At 37.8% G+C, this 20,372-nt stretch overlaps 1 protein-coding gene across 7 annotated transcripts in view; it reads right to left on the bottom strand.

Annotated features, from left to right (window-relative positions):
- The window catches only part of BRCA2 (BRCA2 DNA repair associated), a 34,725-nt gene that overhangs the window by 2,221 nt on the left and 12,132 nt on the right, over nt 1–20,372 (bottom strand). For 6 of the 7 annotated variants that reach the window (XR_010996253.1, XM_068181145.1, XM_068181143.1 and 3 more), the window contains 15 exons: nt 15,163–19,887; nt 13,854–13,946; nt 12,910–12,979; nt 12,151–12,569; nt 10,971–11,161; nt 10,217–10,404; nt 9,702–9,872; nt 9,040–9,391; nt 8,172–8,327; nt 6,031–6,175; nt 3,184–3,305; nt 1,928–2,129; nt 1,526–1,692; nt 1,302–1,437; nt 410–666 (listed from right to left, as the gene is read on the bottom strand). Coding sequence is in view for 6 of the 7 variants with exons in the window: in XM_068181145.1 (XP_068037246.1) it covers nt 410–666; nt 1,302–1,437; nt 1,526–1,692; nt 1,928–2,129; nt 3,184–3,305; nt 6,031–6,175; nt 8,172–8,327; nt 9,040–9,391; nt 9,702–9,872; nt 10,217–10,404; nt 10,971–11,161; nt 12,151–12,569; nt 12,910–12,979; nt 13,854–13,946; nt 15,163–19,887 (7,394 nt within the window). In the remaining variant the exon portion in view is untranslated. Of the gene's footprint in view, nt 1–409; nt 667–1,301; nt 1,438–1,525; nt 1,693–1,927; nt 2,130–3,183; nt 3,346–6,030; nt 6,176–8,171; nt 8,328–9,039; nt 9,392–9,701; nt 9,873–10,216; nt 10,405–10,970; nt 11,162–12,150; nt 12,570–12,909; nt 12,980–13,853; nt 13,947–15,162; nt 19,888–20,372 lie in introns of those variants that run through there. The other variant, XM_068181148.1, reaches the window with a different exon arrangement.

The raw sequence follows: 20,372 nt of genomic DNA on the forward strand, positions 1-20,372 counted from the left end.
CTTTCAAACTATGTAAGGACAATATACACTACATTCAAGACTTCTTTTTCTCATCATTATTCCACTGGAATTTTATTTTATACCAAACCAACAACATAGAAGATTGCTGCACTTTCTGTCCATGGCAGATTCCCTATTGACAAGTACAAGATCTTTTGCCACTCAGAGATTGTGTGGCACGTCCTAAAGACAGTGCTGGATGAGTTGGAGGAAAAAAAAATCAAGATATTCAATCCCCCAGGAAAATTGCATTAACATCTTACTCCATCTCCCAGAAAATCCCCCTCAAATTCAGCATTATGTGCATTACTTGTTTTAAAGATTTATCAATACTAACAGACTTTTTGGTGAAGGCTGTAACTCAGCAGTAACTGAAACTAACCATCAAATGACACTTCTACAGGTTTACCTCTATCACACTTCTCAGTTCATTAACCTTCTCTTGAAGATAGAATTCCTTTGGACTGGCTGAGAATAAAGAAAGATCTCCAGCCAACAGCACGGGAATTTCTGATCTGAATTCAGACTGCCACTGAAGGTTGCTTGCAGAAATGAGTGAGCAGCGGACAACTACATCTTCAATAGCCAAGTGTCTGAGATCTGTCCAGATCTTTACTGCCACTAAGTTATAGCTTTCATCAGACAAGTATACCACAGTAGTGAAACCTAAAAGCAGGAAAAAAAGTCTGAATTAAAATTTTACGTCTCTTTAAGTGAGTTGGATTTACTAAAAAAGAGTCACACACATCTTGAAAGAGCTACATGGCAGCCCATCTGCATGGTGACAGGTATCACATACTTCTTTCATATTTTATACTAGCTCCCTACTGATTACAGAAAACAAAGTCTGTATCTTTAAAAACAATACTCCTAAGGAACTTTCCATTTTTACCCAGAAGATTATTCACCTCTCCCTATCCATGAGTTCCAGTACCTGAATTCCACTCATTCCATGACACTGTACGCCAAAGAGGGAGTTCACGTACATGTATGATGGTGTTTCTGAAGATGCTGAACACAGATGTGAGAACTTATGCCCACCATTTATGGAAAAAAACCCAAAACATTTAAATATAAGCTGCTTTTGAGCTTTGATCCTGCCTTTCTAACTTCCTGAGCTAATAAGCAGAGACAGTTTTTCTTCAGAAATATAGATTTATCAGCCGGCATGCCACTGTGATGGGCTGTATCAGCAGGTACAGGCCTGAGATTCAGGTACAACACCAAGATAACTCTGACTTTTGAAATAAAGAATTCAGTGCTTATTCAATAGGGGGACATGAATGTGGTTCACAACATACCTGCTCTGCTAACAGAAATTACAACTCCGACTAAATCCACTTCAGCACACGGTGGCTGGAAAGAAGGATCCAACAAACTGGTGAATTCTAGAGCCTTTCTTGGAAAGAAAATCTGTACCAGCATCTCCTGTGATACCTGATGAAACACAAAACTTCAGTATTTACCACACTTACAGAGTGTGACACATTTTAATGATGCACCTTTATGCACTTAAAGCACTTACTGATAGCTGTAGATACTGAGTTTTCTTGGTGGCTGTTAACTGGATGTTGGTGGAGCCTGCCCTGCCCCTGGACTGGGACGCTGACAGCTGGAAGATCCTGTAGCGAGCGCCTTCCTTCAGCAAGGAACACACGTCGGGCAGTGGGCGCCAGATACTCACTACTGCTCCTGACAACAGCACAGTAAGCTCAGTTACGTGCTCAGTAATACTTTGTAGGCTTTGTAGGCTTTTAAACAAAATAAATCTACAACACTCCCTCCTTTCCAAAAGGCCTAAACCAAGAATCAAACTGGAAATATTAACACGTAAGCTAAAATACTGTTGGGAAACTCTTCAAATCTACCTATGCTGGCCAGTTACCACATTTAGTTAAAAGTTTTTTATAATTTTTCAAGCACTGACCTTTATGTTTTTCTTGCTTTCTGTAGTCTACCACATATAATCTCCATACTGCAGACACGTCCCTTTTGTAACAACCATTTTCTTCCTGTTCTGCTGACTCTAAAGCCTTCTTGAATTGTTCCTGCAACTGAGTTTGTTTTTTGTCGTTCATCAGCTGCCTGTAAGCCTTCAAGGCTTTTAATTGGTCATCACTGAGATATCCCTGCAACCAAGAGAAGATGAACTCAGTATCGTTTTATTAATCAAAAAACCACAAGATTTTTAGATAGCCTCTTTCTTGAGTGTTCATCTGTTAGAAGCAATATATTTCCAGCTGATGCACTACTAGGACTTGAAATGACGCATATTAAAACAACAGGAGGCAGCAGTGGTACTGCTGGTACTCAGCTGGTGCTCTCTGGTCTGTGCAGAGATTACACTACACACTGTTCTTCTGTGACAATTAGTGGTAAGCCTGCTTGAGAGTGCATAAGTAAGGTGAATATTTAATATAATAGGCAGGCTTGCCTGTTACATTTGAAGACATAGTAGGAAAAAATTCTGGAAGAATAAAGGAAGAGTTGCACTTCTCCAGCTGTTGTCTGAGCTGACACAATGATTTACACTAAAATGCATCAAACCCATCATTTTACTGACCAAGCCTTCAAGACCCAGATGCCTGTACATGCAGCTCCAGAGACATGGATACCATTTTATCAAATAAATCAGATCATATGGCTTTATGAATGACAAGGATCTTCACTTGCAAAAGGCAAGGTATGTATTTAATTTTTAACAACCAGCAGGGACTAATCACCTGAATCTTTATTAGTGAAGGCATAAACACTTAAAAATTGTGATTTAACTGGAACAGGGAATGAAGACAACGAAGACAATATAAATATCCAAACAATTCAGTGACAGCATGCCAGACTATGAAACTCTAGATTGATGAGATGCATCAAGTTTTCATATATGCAACACAAAGCAAAGTAATAAAATTACAGGTAGCACTAACTTCTACTTGTGCTGTATCCTGGATTCTTATACCAAGAGAAAATTGCCATCCAAGATAATATTAATCAATTACAGCAAGCCTTCATTAAATTTTTTTCAAAAGTTTTAATATTAATTTATTTTGCAATAAGCATGCTGTAGAAGATATCAAAAGGCAGCAAAACCAAAGAGTAATTTAATGGTCAACTTTAGCAGGAGTTATTAAATTTTAATTTATTCCAAAAGCTTTTCAAAATTAACCCAATAGTATCTACAGTTACCTCCATATAACCAGGATCAGGTGCATTCTGAATTGCTTCATAAAGTTCTGCACCATCTTGCAAATGACGGATTTGCTGTCTTGTGATGATCCGTGATCTTGGTGTTCTTCTACTGGTTCTCTCTGTTGAGAAAAAGCTTTTATGTGGATTACAACCAATACACTTTAAAGTGAAAGAATAAATAATTATATAAGAAGCACAGTAGTACTTAGGCCTTGCCAGAATAAAAATACAGAACACATGTACAGGAATTGATATGTGTGTGTGTGTGTGTGTGTGTGTATACATATATCAGGAAAATACAAGAAAAAAAATCTTATTAATTTCAATGCAACATAGATAGAATATTATACAAACCTTGGAGAAGCCAGTATCAGAGGCTAGGAGGCTAGCAGCTAGAATCAGTGGCTAGTATCACTTAGGAGAGCGTGGGAGAGTTGATGGGCTGCCAAGAACCTTCATAGATACTTGACTACATTTTCTTTCTGTACATCACTTGCTCTTCTTCTCATGCAGCAGAAAAGTCTTAAAGACATCAAGATGTGGGACAGCAGGTGACCACAGGCCTGCACACAAAGCGTCCTCAAGACATCAGCTAAATGCCAAGTTAACTTACGTTAAACTACTACCCTCTCCTTATGTATGTCACTTTGCTGCCAGAATTTTGATGAATTCCTTCAGCACAGCAGACTCCTGTGTACAAATTTACCAAACATAAAACAACACACGAGGTGTCACAGCAGTGACATTAAGAATTACAAGGCCATCTCTGATTTCAACTAAGAATTCCATGCTAGAACTACTGTTAGTAATCACTGGCAGAGGTGGACAGTGTCAGCCATTACAGAATTAGAATGTATTGAAGTGGAAGGGACCTCTGGAGGTCATCTGGTCCAACACCCCTGCTCAAACAAGGGCATCCTACAGAAGGCTGACCAAGACCATGTCCAGTGAGCTTTTTATTATCTCCCAGGACAGAGATTTTACAGCCTCTCTAGGCAACACTGTCAGTCAACCATCATAGTGAACAAATTTCCTGATGACCAGAGGGAATTTCCTGTGTTCCAGTTTGTACCCATTTGGCTCTGGATCTGTCACTGGACACCACTGACAGAAGCCTAGCTTCATCTCTGCACTGTCCTTCCAGGTATTTAAGTACATTGATCAGATGTCCCTGAGCCTTCTCCAAGCTTAATCGTCCCAGCTCTCTCAGTTTTTCCTAGGTCAGATGCTCCAATTCCTTAAACACATCCATGGCCCTTTGTTGTAATATCTCCAGTGTGTCCATGTCTCTTTTGTAGTGAGGAGCCCAGAACTGGACATGGCATTCCACATGTGGCCTTACCAGTGCTAAACAGAAGGGAAGGATCACTTTCTTAGACCTTCTGGCAACAATCCTCAACTTATCCACCAGGACCCCCGGGGCTCTTTCTGCCAAGCTGCTTTCCAGATGGGTGGCTCCCAGCATGTATTGGTGCATGTCACTGCTTCTCCCCAAGTGCAAGATTTGCAATTTGCTTTGTTGAACTTCATGAGGTTCTTGTCAGCCTATTTCTCCATCTGCCAAAATCCCTCTGGATTGCAGCATAATCCTCTAGTGTATCCATCACTTGTCCTAATTTTCAGTATCAAACCACCAGGAGTTACTGGCTTCCAAACAGACTTTGTGCCACTGATCACCACCCTCTGGGCCCTATTGTTCAGACAGTTTTCAATCCACCTTCCTGCCTGCTCATCTAGCCATCAACCTCTCTCTGTGGATCCTAAGGGACACAGTGTCAAAAGCCTTTCTGAAGTCCAGGCAGACAATGTCACTGCTCTCGCCTCAACTGCCGAAGCCAGTGATTTCATCACAGAACATTGTCAGGTTGGTCAGACTTGACTTCCCCTGAGTGAATCTTTGCTGAATACTCCCAATCACATTTTTATCCCTTTTGTGCCTGTTAATAGCTTCCAGGATTATTTGTCTCATCACCTTCTCAAGGATCAGGGTAAGGCTGACGGGCCTGTTGTTTTCAGGGTACTCCTTCCTACCTTTTCTGAATACAGCAGACACATTTGCTTTCTTCCAGTCTCCAGGCACCTCTACCAATCAACTAATGATCATTCAAAGAGGATCAAAAGCAGCCCCACAGACATCAGTCAACTCCTTCAGCACTTCTGAGTTAATCCCATCATCAGCTATGGACTTACATATGTCCAGTTTGCCTGAGTGTTCTCTAACTTGATCCTCTTCCACCAAGGGTATGTCTTCCTTGCTTCAGAATTTCCCCTGGTCTCTGTGGCCTGGGATTGCCAACCAAGGGCATTCAGTAACTCAGCATTCTCCATGGCCTGTGTCACCACAGTCCCTGTCTCACTGAGCAGCTCCACTGACCTCAGTATCCACACAGTCATGCAATTATTCATGAGGAAAGATGCTCAGTCTTGGTGTTCAGGTCTACTGAGATACATCCTAGCAGCGCCCACCTCTGGGTGAATCTTACAGTGTGACGTCCCTGAGGGGAATGAAATTATGAATTCTACACTTTTGTAGCATTTCCCTGAGAATCATCTCAAGGATAATTTTTTAGTGACCTGCCTACCAATACGTTCCAAAGGTGTTTCCTAGACAGCTGCAAAGCCATGCAAATAAGCACAAAACCATTTTGTACCACAAGGTCTTGACACACAGGAAGCAAAAACCTGAAACAACACAAAACAAAAACAACAACAAAGAAAACAACCCAAAATCCCATCTCTTCTCGATCACCAGAGAACATTTTTGACAATTTCTTTAGACTTTTCTGAAAACATCAAAATGTTTTTCTGTTCTTTATACATGTCCTGAAAGAATGAAAGCTTTACCTTCATGCTTTTCATATTCTGCTTGAATTTTTGCAAACAGAGCTTCCAATTTCTTTTGCTGATCCTCTGCATGCTTGGCAGCTTCCCTTTCTTCCGCTCGGCTATTCCGAAAAACGTAGGAACCAGCTGACGTCTTTTCCATCCACTGAAATAGAAAGATTAAAACTAAACCCAGACTTTTAAAAAATTATTTTTAACATTATCTAGCTTCTCTTTCATACTCACTGTTAAGCAAAAATGCTTTAAAAATGAACAGGCAGCAGCCCTTAAGTTCTTCCAGTATAACAGATAAAAGGCAAAACCCCACAGGATTGGTTGGTAACTTGTCAAAGACAAGCAGAATGGAGCAGTAGCCAAAACCAGATGATTTAACAGCTGGAGAAAACATAGCTTCAAGTAGTGGGTATCAGTGTTGTAATTTAGATGATGAACGGATCACACTGGTAGATACACAAAGCATCAAACTCAATGCTGAAAAATACACCAGACTGCATTCTACCCACCTTGTCTTTCCACATCAGCTGTACTTTCTGTTTTAACACCCTGGATTAGATGTTCTTGTAAAAGAACTATGATGTAGTTCTGCAGATGCTCCTAAACCTTTTCTGCCTGAGATGATTCCATAGCCTTGTCCATAACCCTGCCAGAACTGGCTTGCCTGATTTGAAGAGGCCAGTGAACTAAACGAGGAGATCCATGGCTGCTGAAAGTGGTCTCTTTCCTTCCCTTCCCATTTTCTGCAGAGTTCTGTCTTCTCCCTTGCACTGGCTCTGGCAGTGACCTCAGCAGACTGTTATCAGTTTGGTAATTCAATAGAGAGCAGTTCACTGTGTGTTCTTAATAATTATTATTAGTTACTTTTTCCAAGTTTAATGATCTAAGTTACCTAAGTAACAGGACCAGGTGAGCTCCAGGTTTAGAACAGAGAAGTAGCAGGAGTGTATAGTGAAAGCAAGATAAGGAAAGGTTGCAGAACCAATCCTTATGAGGAAGTGAATTGTTGAAATAGGCTCTGCCTACCTCATTAATTGCACATCGCGTATTTCCTGCATTACTCACAGTTTGACACCTTTAATTTAGGCTACTGTTATTCCCACAATCCTTGATTCTTGAGGTAAAATGAGACAGACAGCCCAAATCTTCCTATAATTTTGGCATGTTTGAGCAAGAGTCTTAGTGTTTAAAACAGAAAAAAAGTACATCAATCTCTTGACATAGCCAGATACAAAGAAGCACTTTCCTCCCCAGCCTGGAAACCATTTACTGTGATGCAGTTACAGATTACAGTCCCCTTTCTGAGACCTAAATAAATGTTTGTTCTACCAGGCAGCTCACACAATAAGTGCTGCAATTTCCTCCATTAAAGTAATGATCTAAATAGCAAAGTCATGATCCAAACCAAATGTTGCTAGTACCTTTGCAGAATTCATTCTACATCCACCAACAATAATATAATACCTTAGAAAGAAGGCAATGAAAAAAGTATCCTAGATATACATGCAAAGTATAAACTGCTCTGAGAAAAGCTAATAAAATATGAAAGTTGTGTCCTGGTTAAACTGTTTACATTAAAAGGATTTATTACTTACAGAAATATTGTTTCATTTTGTGTCTAGTATTGTTATAAAACCCAGTTGCAGTGACGTCTGACTGCAGTATTTAAAATGTCTGGATATCAAGTGGTATTTAAAAGATCCTAACTGTATTTTACACTATAATTACACACTGTATTTTTAGTAATATAAAACTTACACAATACAGTCAGCTACATGTAAGAAAAAGTAATCCTACCAATGCTTAGAAATATGTAACTTTTTGTAAATATGTTAATAATAAAACAAGTGCTGTACTTTTTTGAGTACAGAACTGAAATTCAATTATTTCTGGCTTTTTGAAGCTGAAAGCAAAGTCAACTAAAGGACACTGAACACAAATTTCTTATAGCAGGATACTCTAGTCCTGAAATACTAAATACATGCAAAATGCAAGAACCACTCCAGTTTATTTTACACATAACATTATCTTAAAAAAATGCTGTAACTCTCTATATTGTGTCTGATTTGAGGAATGATATAGCAATTAATTAATATAATTGAGATCTCATAGAACCCTGTTAGATTCATAAAATACTTCCACCATACCTGAATAGGATAAGTTCTTTGAATAACCACATCAATACACCCCACTGCACCCCCCTCACTGTAAAGCGATGACAAAGGCACAGGGAAAGGTCTGGGATCCCGATGAAATCCTAGTTTTGTGTGCCATCGCACACGGCGAGTGCTGTTCGCTGAGATCTGAGTAAGGGAAATGGTGCATGAGAAACTGTCACCGCTATAAGTTATAGCAAAGTTATATCAAAGTTATATCCAACTTATTTTATCTACATATTTATTTTCACACTGACCTCACTAAGAATATATCACTTTTGCACCTGAGAAGATCACATTTTAACTTAAAGATTTCCTTTCACATTGAAGACTGTATTCTAAGCAGAATCTAAAAATCTGATGAGTTAAAATTCTCTGGGAAATGAGAATCTGTGAGACAACCCATTGCTTTGTACCAGAGGAGCAATTTTAGTATTATGCTGAAACTTCACCCTCTTTAAAGTGAAAGCTCTTTAACTAACATCAAATGAGCCAAGGCCCTCCCCCACCAGTTCACCCTCTCATGACCTGGTTCCCTCCCAGCCTCCCCATTCTTCCTCCAACTTCCATATTGTCTGAGATGGATAAATACTTCTTTGCAACTTGGTGTTTAATCAAAGTAAGAAGCTGGAGCTGCCAAAATACGTAGCAAAACTTGGCAGAATTTTATACTACAAACTTCTCTTCCAACTGTGTTGAATAACACCCTTGTCTTACAAATCTGGTTATTCAACTTCAGCAAAGCTCTATCTGTTTGTAAAGCCCCAATAACTTTTTCTGTTTACAAAATATAGCTCAACTAAGTAGCATCTATCACATCCCTCTATCACATCCAATCAAGCTGAACTATTTTATTTACCTTTAACATAACGGAATCTGGGGCTTCCAGTGGTGTACATCCATTTTGAGGACCAACAAGTTCTGCTCCATGCACTATGATCTTCTGACCAACAGTCAGCCTTCTTCTATCTAAGAAAGCTTTGAGAGGTGGATCCAGAAGAGCTCTGATCCCATACCAGCCATCAGTAACTTCAATTAAAGCTGCTGCTTTTTTACTTTCCATGTTCTTATTGCTACTGCTAGGAGATACAACCGTGTTCAGCGATATGATTTTGGAAATACACAGTACAAGTGTTTTACCTGCTGCATCATCTCTTTCCATTATTTTTTTGATTGCTGATCGTTTACTTTTATCAACTTCCAAATCATACCTACAAAAAGGAATTTGTGCTTAGTTACAGCAAACAAAATCCATCACATTGTTTTTCTTTAAACACAATTGTAGCAAACTGTTGGTTACTCAATTTACATGATTAAGCACCACATTAGCAAAGCAAATGTTTTCTACATTTTTGCAGGTAACACACACTGTGATTTTAATAATGTTGTGTGTAAGTTTAACAATACAAGCATTCTGCTAAGTAGTGAGTGCAAGGTGGATGTGCTTATTTTGTAATATTGATGAACCAGAAAGCACACAGTAACACAAATTACAGCTCCAATATATTGCCACACACATACCTATATTTCAACTGCAACAGGACCATTTCTGGTGTCAAACATCTGTTAGCAAATTCATGTGGGAAAGACACTTCCATGGCTGCCAATTTCCATACAATCCATTTATAGTGATTGTAAACCCAGGCCTCTGTGATTAGATTGGGGTCCACACCAGGAGTGTCACAGAGGGCTCTGCAGATAAATTGTTAATAAGTTAACCTGAAATCCACTGCAAATTTTAACTTCCCTATTACTTAGACTATTTGCACCTTTGAAGAATTTCTAGAAATTTTCCAAATTGACTTTGCTTTTTTTAATGGTCAGTGAAGATCAATCAGTAGCAACATTAATCTACATAGCAAATTTACAATCCTGTAATATCTTTATTTATGCCAACAAATGTGTATCAAAAATGCAAAGTAAAACAACAGTATTGAGAGGCTTTAAAATACCACTGTGTTGGATTTATTCTAGGAGACAAGAGAATTGCTATCTAACAAATAGCACAGTTGTCCCAAGTTCATAAGCAACAATACCTGTAAAACTCCTTTTTCCCAGCTTTTCCCTCATCTGTAGGTATTAGCCATCCTCCATCAGCAAGCTGCATTCCATTTCCAGCTAACAAATACTCCTTACTGAAAAAGTCCTTTATGAGAAACTGGAAAGATTCTGCATTTGTGCTGTTAACCTGTACACACTGTTTTGAAACACCATATGTGTATAGCTGAAAAAAATCAGATGGAAAAGACAAAATGACAATACAGTAAGAATTCAGTAGAGAGTTTAAATGTCCAATCCTATAAATTCGGATTAAATATTTCTTTAAGGTTGAGACAGCTTTTGTCTGACCTTGCCATTTCATATGTAAACCATGGAAAATGGAGGATTCCCAACAACTGTTTTAGCAGAACAGCATCACAGTGTTCTTTGAGACTGTTTAAAAAATTCAGTAAGTTTTGTACTTTCACAGTACCAAAAGCAAGAGCACTTTCATATAGATTTACCTAAGCTTAAATTTTAACTGTTCTTTTAAACCAGCTCTTCATATGCATTTTAATTGGTGGATTTTTTCCTGTTTGATTATAACACTACAGATTTATGACCTTTATTATTTGGAATAGTCTTAAAAACTGGATATATGCCACTTAAGTAGTGTAGCAACTGGTGTAACAGCTACTGTAAATACTTACCTAAAAAATGAAAAATGTATCTATTCAAAAGCTACTGAGTTTTTATTTGCTAGTCTTGAGAAACAGATGTGAGACAGAAAATAAAAAGATGTCAATATACCTCCTCTGTAGAATAAAAGCTAGGAGATTTCTCTTCTACTGCAGTTTTCAGAGAGATTCTATTGCTTGCAGATGTTTTAATGACATAAAGAGTGCCTGGCTGTGAACGAATATTTTGCCTACATTTCTTTTTAATTCTCATTTCCTGCAGATCTCTGGCACAGCGGAGATTTGTCACCATCCTGGCCATTGCTGCAAATTAAAAAAACCCAAAACATCACAACTTTTTAAAAGCATCATCAAATAAAGACACACAGTCACACTGTAGCAGATTCAGAGCAGCATTTTTTCTATGCCACTCTGCAGATTTTTAGAAACTGAAAGTCTAAAGATTAAAAGTTTAATGCATTTAGAAAGCAGTATTTACTGAAGGCATTTGAATATTTATATAAAACAAATTGCATATCCACATAAATTTTATGTAAGTCCCTGAACTAAACTTCCATCCACATATTTTTTTCATATGAAGACTGAACTCAGTCTTCATAGAAAACTCCAAATGGAAAGAAATTAGTTAATGACTACAGAATCCATAATCCTGAAATTTTGGCCTGTTACTGCAGGATCTAATTCTGCAAATGTTCATACACCTGTTCAAATATACACAAGTCCTTCTGAAAAAAATCCAGATTATTTGATTGGAAATTACAGAAGTAACCAGAAGAACCAGAGCATTCAAGAGAGCTTACAAGGCATAAACCCACATTTTTAAGTCAAAGAGTTGAGCATTCAAAGTCTGCCTCTTTGAAAATGACACAACTGACCATTTATATGGCTAAGTCTACATTTTAATTAGAGGACAGAATGAAAACAAACTCCTGTAAAAGTGAATGATGTATAGCAAGGCTAATCTAAGGTTGGTAGATTATTTTACCTATGAGGTATATAAGAAAAATCTAATATCAAATGTAATGTAAGTTATCTTGTTTCTAAGCATTGCGTGAAATATTTTCCTTCTTCTCAATAAACTTTGGCGATAAACAGGATATGCTCTTTTAGGAGTGCAATATAAAATATTAGCAAAGTAGTAATTTACTAATTTTCCTGCCAAAATAAAAAAAGCCTTAAAAAGAAGCTTCTTTTTATTAAAAAAAAGTCTGCAAATTATGCAAAAACCCCTTAAAGAATCAACTCTGATAGTTAATATTCACAATAGTTAAATGAGTAAAATCTGAAAATACCTAAATTGCCATTTTCTAGGTCAGTGTCTGCTGCATGCTGGATACAAGGCTGCTGATCTTGAGGGTCAGCAGCATTTTGTTCGGTTCTGATCTGATTTAGTTCCATCTCTTTGGTCATACTTTTGCTGATGGGTGAGTCACATCTGCTGCTGCTGCCTTGTTCGCATGTGGAAAATGTCAGCTTGGTTTTGAAGGGTGGAATAAAAGTTTTAGCAGCTTTGCCAGATTTGCACAAACTACTCGTTTCTTTGCTCTCTTTTGCCGAGGCCTTACAGGGAGTGGAAACCCCTGCATCACTGTCTGAAGAGTGCCTGAGAGCACAGTGCTGGAAAATGGCAGGTTTAGACTGGAATCCTCTCAAGTCTTGATCTGGCAGGGTGAGGGTAGGATTCTTGACTTCTTGTCGTTCTTCAGTTGACCTACAGAAATGAAAACATTTAAGCATACAGGTTTCATCATCTTTGTCAGGAGTTTTGTATTCTTAATTTGGTAATACAAATTTCAATTTTGTATCAATAAAAAGACAAAATATCAATCTTTCATATTTAAAAAACAGAATACTTCTATCTATTGAGAAAAGACACAGTATAGTAGGGTATAGTTTGTTTAGCATCTCACTGGTCTACTGCAGCAGCATGTGTTTTATGGTAACTTAGTATTTATTTTGTCGTAAAATGGTTAGCCTTTTACAAAGTTGGATAGTAAATTATTACTGTATATTTTCTGACAGTTACAAAGAAGAACTCAAAAATTTCTCACCCAAAAGGCTGACAAGTAATGGGTTTTAAAGGCACATGGTACATAAATTTTCTCCTGTCTTTAAAAATGCCTGTAAGATAATAAGAAAAAAAATGTTTGGCACATTACATAGCTAGATAGAAATTTACAGCACGTGCTTTAGCTATATTAATGATATATAGAAAAGTCTTCAGAGTGGATTTAAACAGCTTTATTCTTTCCTGCCCCTAAAATTGTTTTTTTAAACATCTTTCCAGAGAGATCTAAAGGATAAGTGCTCACAATGCTGAGCTCTCAAGAGTTTATGTTTGTGAGCCAGCAAGATATTTTTAGGCTCCTGAAAGGGAAATTTTTATCATGTATTTAACTCCAGGTAAGCTCACCATTCCACTTAGAACTCTTTCAGCAACGTTTATTCTTTTATTTGACATTTCAGAGAAAAAGGCACATTTGCACAAACTCCTCCTTCCATTACTGAGGGGCATGCTTATCTTGGAATTATCAATGTAACTAAATAATATCTGCCTGGAATGTAAACCCATTTGTGCTATGCCCTTAGGGTGCAAAAAGGAAGTTTCATATGAGAAGTAATTATATAGTAAGTATATTACCAGTAAGTATCTACACAAAGTTAATCAATAAAATGCATTCTTCCTATTGAGCCTAGAATTTGTGAGATTTAGGATTGTGAGAGAGCAGGTAAATTCCTCCTGAACTGGAAATTAAACCAGAGTTCTTGCAGAAGGAATATATTTAGAGCCTATGCAATAAGGCAAATTATTAATCACATGATTTCAAGTCTTCAGGGACATTACCACAGCACCTTTCCCAAATTTCCATGACTACACTGATAAATGCAGTAGTTAAGCAAACTTATTATATGTCAGGTTATTGGAAATTAAAGCATTCTCAAGATAACAACTGACACTGGATTACGGCTTAGAACACAAGATGACTAAAATTACCATCAGGGGTGCTTTTTGAAGCTTTCAAAGACCTGGGGGAATTCTTTGTTTTGTTAAATTCAAGCAGAAGCTGCCTCTTAATTGGAGGTTCACCTAGAATAAAAACACAAGTGTTTGAAAATTGATGTTCCTTTCAAGTTCAGTTTCTTATAAATTGGTACAACACAACTGTAATTCCTAAATAAAATACTGAAGTCAGAGCAAGCAGAATTAGCATGTTTTCAGGTCACATGTCTTAAATGGCCTTTTCAAACACAGAGCCACCTCACCACAGATTGCAGAAGTTTGTCCTGCACAGAATGACTGCATATTGTGTTACCAAGAGTGACAACAAAACTCCATATAATGAAGCCTGTTATTAAAACTTTTGTGACCAGTAATTCTTTTCCACCCAAAATGAAATCTGTAAGCCTGAAGTTCCCAAACACACTCAGTTTGCCTCAGAAAGTGCCTCACAGTGCACCTCAGCAGCACAGCTCTCACAGTGCACTTCACCTGCATCTCTCTTTGAACTTTCAGTAACTCAAGATTCCCTCCAAACTTCTCATAGTAACTCATCTTTTACAGAAGCTGTAACTAAGGTCAGGGTTCAGCTGTGGCACAGCTATTTCAAGCTGGAGAGGTAAGAGTCCTTCCCTGGCTTTTGCCACCTACCCAGACTTTCCAGCACTAGCCTGCCTGACCCTTGCACCTGAACCTGTGCAGCCAGGCAGGGACTCTGCTGCAATCTCCCCTTCCACAAGGAGTTTTCAGCTAGCCCAAGTCCCTGAACTGGCCTGGGTGTCTGTGCAAGCATCAAGTACCAGCACTTCAGCCCTAGACAGATCAGTTTCAGAAGGCAAGAAACTGTTTTCAGACCAACAACTATTTTTTATATCAGACCAGTAATCTTGATACAAGCAAAACATTGTCCTCACCTGCAATGCACAAAAATGGTGAAAATGAAAATACTGCTACTCATTTTTCAGAGAAAAAACACCAGATTTGTACAGAGAAGAAAAAAAAGTCTGCTCAGAGAGAAAAGGAGCAGCAGCTTTCTTCTGTAAGCTTACAGTAAAACAGCAAACCTGTACACCTTCAAAATTACTAAACACTAATTTAGCTTCTACTGTGCATATTTAAGCCTGGAAAGAGTGGATGAACCACCCTGCAACAAGAAAAGTTTTTGTCACTGACACCTAGACAAAGAATGTGAATGCTTCTGTGAGCTAAAAATCAATGTAACATGCAAAAAAAAAAAACCCCAAAACCTAAACTAATCCACTATGCAAAAATATGGTGTGGAACATCTTTAAGATAAAACACCTACCAAGTGAGTTATTTTCTTCAAAGTGCCTCTTCCCAAAAGTCCTCTTTTGGAAGTTTTTATCCGGTCTGCCACTGAAGGTCTGCGCAGCATTAATTTGTACTCCAGAACTGGAAAAACTGTCTTCCATAAAAGCCCTTGCACTTTCTACAGCCTCTACTTCCAAGTAATTTTTTGGACTTTGGAGAAGATTAGTATTGATTTCTGCTTTAGCAGTAGCACTGCATGAGACTGCTTCAGACTCTGGTTTTGACCACAGATTCAGCTGCCCTTTTCCGAAAGACTCCGTTTTCTCTTGCTGGAAGTTATTTTTAAATGATGCTAACTGCTTGTTTATCTGATTGTATGGTATGTGCTCAGGCATTTTGACATGGTGAGTGCTTTGAAGATACTTTATTTCCTGAGAGCAGATGCTTTTAAAGTCAGAGTCTTGACTGCAGCTTTTTTCAGTTTTGAATTCTGAGATCACCTTATCTGTTAAAGATTTTACATGTTGACCACTGTCTTTAATTGAACTAAGCTGATCTGTAGTACAAAGCCCACTACTCAAAAAGTAATCAGATTCTTCTAAAATTGCCTTTGCTTTTTGATAGGCATCTTTAGAAACTTTTACCTGCTTTCCACTAGCAGTGCTGAAGCCAAAAGCAGAATCTGAAATCAATTCAGGGCTGGTATTTTCTTCCCCTTTTGATGATACTACCTGCATTTTCCTAGGAAGTACTTCAGTGTGCATTTTAGACTTTTCAACATCTTCCGCAACTAAAAATGCTTCTTGTACATGTGGTGAATGATTACTTTCCATTTCAGAAAAGAGCTGTCTAGCTTTCCTGAGTGACTCTTCTGAAAGCTGTACAGGCTTTCCACTTGCTGTACTAAAAAATCCAAAATGGCTTGTAGAAGCATCTGATGGCTTTATTTGCTTATTTGGAACAAAGTGCCCTGAAAGCTTAATATTCTGCTCAAAGGATTGCTTCTGAGAATTTGAAACAGAGTTTGCATCTGCAGATGTGCTTCTTTCTTGGTGATTGTCTTCATCAGCACTTGCGTTTACTTTAATAAATTGGGATGTGGCTGAGTTAACCTCTTCACTGGCTGTAGCATTAAAAAATTTAGCAGAATTAGGACACTCATTGTGAAGGACTACAGATGAATGTCTAGCAATTTCTGTTTGATTCCTTCTTGAGTTAGGCTCAATTTCATATTTTACAGCCTCGCTGCAGTCTTGAAACATTTGTCTGACACTTGCTAATGCACTTTCTGAAACAGACACAGCTTTCCCTTTTGCTGTGCTAAACATGGTTTGTTTCAGATCACCTCTTTGCTTTTCAACCTTAAGCGTTGTTTCTTTTAACGTGTTAAAATTAGTTTCTTCTTCAAGAAGACTGACTAGTGACTGGTTTTGGCAAGCACTGTCTATGGTGTCTGTGAAGCAATTTTTATCAGCAGCAGGTTCATTTAAATGTTCTAAATCAAATTCCTTACTGTCACCATTCATGTAAGAGCAGCTACCTTTTGAATCTAAAAGGAGTGATTGATCAGCTTTATTGCTCTCCTCAACAAATAAAGTTTTTGTATCTCCAGGGACACAGTTATCTTCGAGGTCATGTGGTACCTTTATTAAATGCAGAGATGCAGCAGAGAGCACAGAGAAATCATGTGTGTTTCCTGAATCATCCCTCTTTCTTGGTATATAGTCCACCTTTTTCTCTGCAAGGAATTTTCCATCTTCAGACAAATGAGTTCTACTTAAAGCATCAATCTTCTGTCCTTTAAGGGATTCTAATTCTGACTTTCCAGGTCTGACATCAGCTTTTTTATGTGTATGTGAAGTTACCAAACTCTCTTCACAAGCAGGATCAAGAATCACAGCATGTTTAATAGGACTGCTCTCTATTGCCTGATTAAACTGATCTCCAAACTCTTCAGCAACAAGCTTTTCATTAAAATTGAGTTTTTCCGAGTCACACTGAGCAATGCTTTCAATAAATAAATCGCAGTCTTTAACACAGTTCTTGCTGCATTTCCTTTTCTTGGTGAGAGTCTCAACATTGTCATTTCCTATGTCAACATCTGCAAAAAACTGTTCTGCTTTAGCCAAAAATCCATCAGCAATTGCTATTTTCTTGCCACTAGCAGTATGAAAACCAGTCAGATAACTCCCTTCCACTTCATTTCCCCCCATGTTTACCTCTTGTTCAAGAGGTATTTGATAATGATGGTAAGAACCTATTTTTATTCTGCTTTCATTCACTAGCAGGTCCTTATCATGACTGGTATATTTTTCCGTATTTTTACAATCTGTTTTTTCTTCATCAGACCTCTCCAAAACATTTACGTCTCCTTCTCCGCACTGTACACTGAACAAGGGCAGAGAATGATCCAAAGCTGCATCAGGAATGGATATATCACCACCCACTGGAGTCTGAAGTTTTGGTGACAAACATTCATCTTCCTTTCTGTCTTCTCCTTTCTGCTTAGGAGACTGGTTTTCCATTTCATATGACGTATTTAAACTGTGTTCTTCTGCAGTTGTAATAGCATCCTCTAGACATGTTACATCTAATGAGTGGTCTTGCAAATTGCCTTCATCATCTCCTCGATTTAAAATTTGTTTGGAAGTTTTATAATTCTGCTTATGATTTTTAGTGGATAATAGGCTGTTGATAATGTTAATACTACTGAAGCTAACATTTTCAGTATTATTTGCTGATATTTTTGTCTTGTTTTCCATATTTTCCTTGAATGCTGCACTAGTATTTTCCTCATTTTCATTCTGTGCGTGGTAGGATACAGCATTAATGCTTGTGAAATCTGAAACACGAACAGTTTTTGCTTTGCTTTCTTTTGTCGGGCATCTGGAAAAATTACTGTTAGAAGACATGGAAGACATTGATTTGTGACATCCAGTACCAGTTTCAGAAGACTTGAACAAATAGTTATCATCATCCAAGTCTCTGAAGAGCTCTGCAGACCTGCTTAAAGCTGCTTTTGAAATATTTATTTTTTTACCTCCAGCTGAAGTAAAGCCTATGAAATTAGAAAAGCTGTCCTGCTTAGCTATGGGAAAGCTTTCATCAGATCTTCTACTTTCGTTTATGTCTAAGTTAGTAAAAGTAACCTTTTTATCATTTTCATAGAAAAACACTGCATTTTCATTTTCATTTTTCACCAATTCAGTGTCTTCATTTGTGTCTTCCTCCTGAGTACAGTACTTGCCATTTTTTACTTGATTTTCTGATTTAAAAGTGCTACAAACCCCCCCATCTTTCCTTGTTTCAGAAATATTTTCTGCATTCTTTGTTCTATGTGTTTCTACAGTTCCTAATTGTTGCAAGCCGTGACTTTGTATTGTGTTACTTTGGTTTCTGAACTGTGTAAATTCAAACTGACTACCTGTTTCTTCCAAGATACTGGAAAGTTCAGCAATTTCAGCTTCTTGGCTTGCTGTCAAGGTTTGATTTGCTTCTTGCAATGCTTGTGGAGTTCTAGGAAAGCTTTTATACAAGCCAGCTCTATGTGGAGTAAACTGTGTATACCTGGGCTCAAGAAAACTTGCTTGTGAATCTGAAGAATCAGATAAATTACTGCCCAGTTTGCTTTTTGAATCTGAGAATAGCATATTTTCCTTTTTAACTTGATGTGAAAAGTTTCTGACTCTTTCCAAAGAAGAGGCTTCAAAGCATTCATTTTCAATATCCTTGAACAGCATTCTGCCTTTTGCTATACTGGCTTCAGAGAATTTAATCTGCTTATTGGAGGCAGTCTGAAAGCCACTGAAGCCCAGATTCAAACTGCATGCATTAAGCTTCACTGATGATTCCCCTTTACAATTTAGGTTCTCGTTTGGTATTTTGGTGGAATACATAAGTGCTACTTGTTTATCTTCTGCAGAAATTACTTCATTTAAAGAATTATTATCTACACAATCTAATAATTCTTTAGAAATGTCTACAGCTACATTACTGAATGCAGCTGCTTGAGGGCTTTTGCTGTTTTCAGCTGGCTTTGGGTCTTCATTGTTGGCTACATCCTCTGAAAAGGCAGCTGCATCTGTTTTCTCCCCTTGTTTTAATACAGTACTGTCATTTTCTGAACAGTTTATTCCCAAGGGTCTGTGTACTTCTCTACAGTCAACTCCTGACCTCTGATCTGTAGAATGCCTTTTATTGGGTGATAATTTATTGCAACAGACACTACTGACTCCAGTTATGCCAAAATTGATCTGACACAACGTATTATGGGAACTGCTGTTTGTCACAGATGTAGAGTCACCGTAAATATCAACCAAGAGTTGCTTGTCCCTGTGAGAAGACCCTTTCAGGCTCTGAGGTACAGCAGCAACTCCATCGTTCACCTTAGCACTCATGTCCTTATTTTCTTCACCTTTCCCTGAAGCACAGCCTTTAGGGAGAAATCTGGAACACCTTCTTGCCATTAGGCATGCTGAAGTCATAACTTTACGTTTTATATTTGAAAGAATCTCACTATTTAAAGAATTTGTTGTGTCTTCTTTCAGTGTATTAGATACTTCTACGCATTTTATTGATGCAGCAGGTTGATACTCTCTTGCATTTTCCCCCAAGTCTCCCAGGTCTTGTTGTTTCAACCTATCACTGAAGGAATTATCAGATGAGTTATCCATTATATCCATTTTTAAAGTAGAAGTGCTGAAGTTCTTTGTCCTCCTATTTGATTCCAAATACTTTCTCTCAGCAGGAAGAAAGTGGTCTACAAGACAAGACATTACAGAGAAAAATTTGAATAAATTTATTCAAACAAATGTAGATCCAGATTTTCATGAAATTTTGGCTGATTAGATCATTTCTACACAAGCTTAACAGCAGAACCCAAAGTATCACTTTTGTTTTCAAATGCAAATGCCTTGACAAGGCTGGAGGTCTGTTTGACCTAATTATATTCTAACAGCCAGAAACAAGAGATTTGGCTGCAGCTAATGCTACCAGGAAAAAAACAATAAATAAGCTTTTAGCTGTAATGAAATTTCAAAAGATGGGCTTCAACTCCTTGTGTCTCAACATAAGGATTTGTTTCAAATTTGAAGTACTTCAACTCCTAATGTTAAGTAATTCTTCTAGCAAGAACAACAGCTTCTAAAAATAGAAGCATGTGCTTGCTTTCATTATATTGTTTTTTAAAATATTTTGTGCTTTTGGAAGAAACGGATGTATAGTCTTAGAGCACCTAATTCTAGA

Source organism: Anomalospiza imberbis, chromosome 2 (genome assembly GCF_031753505.1).
Source record: "Anomalospiza imberbis isolate Cuckoo-Finch-1a 21T00152 chromosome 2, ASM3175350v1, whole genome shotgun sequence".
NCBI lineage: Eukaryota > Metazoa > Chordata > Aves > Passeriformes > Viduidae > Anomalospiza > Anomalospiza imberbis.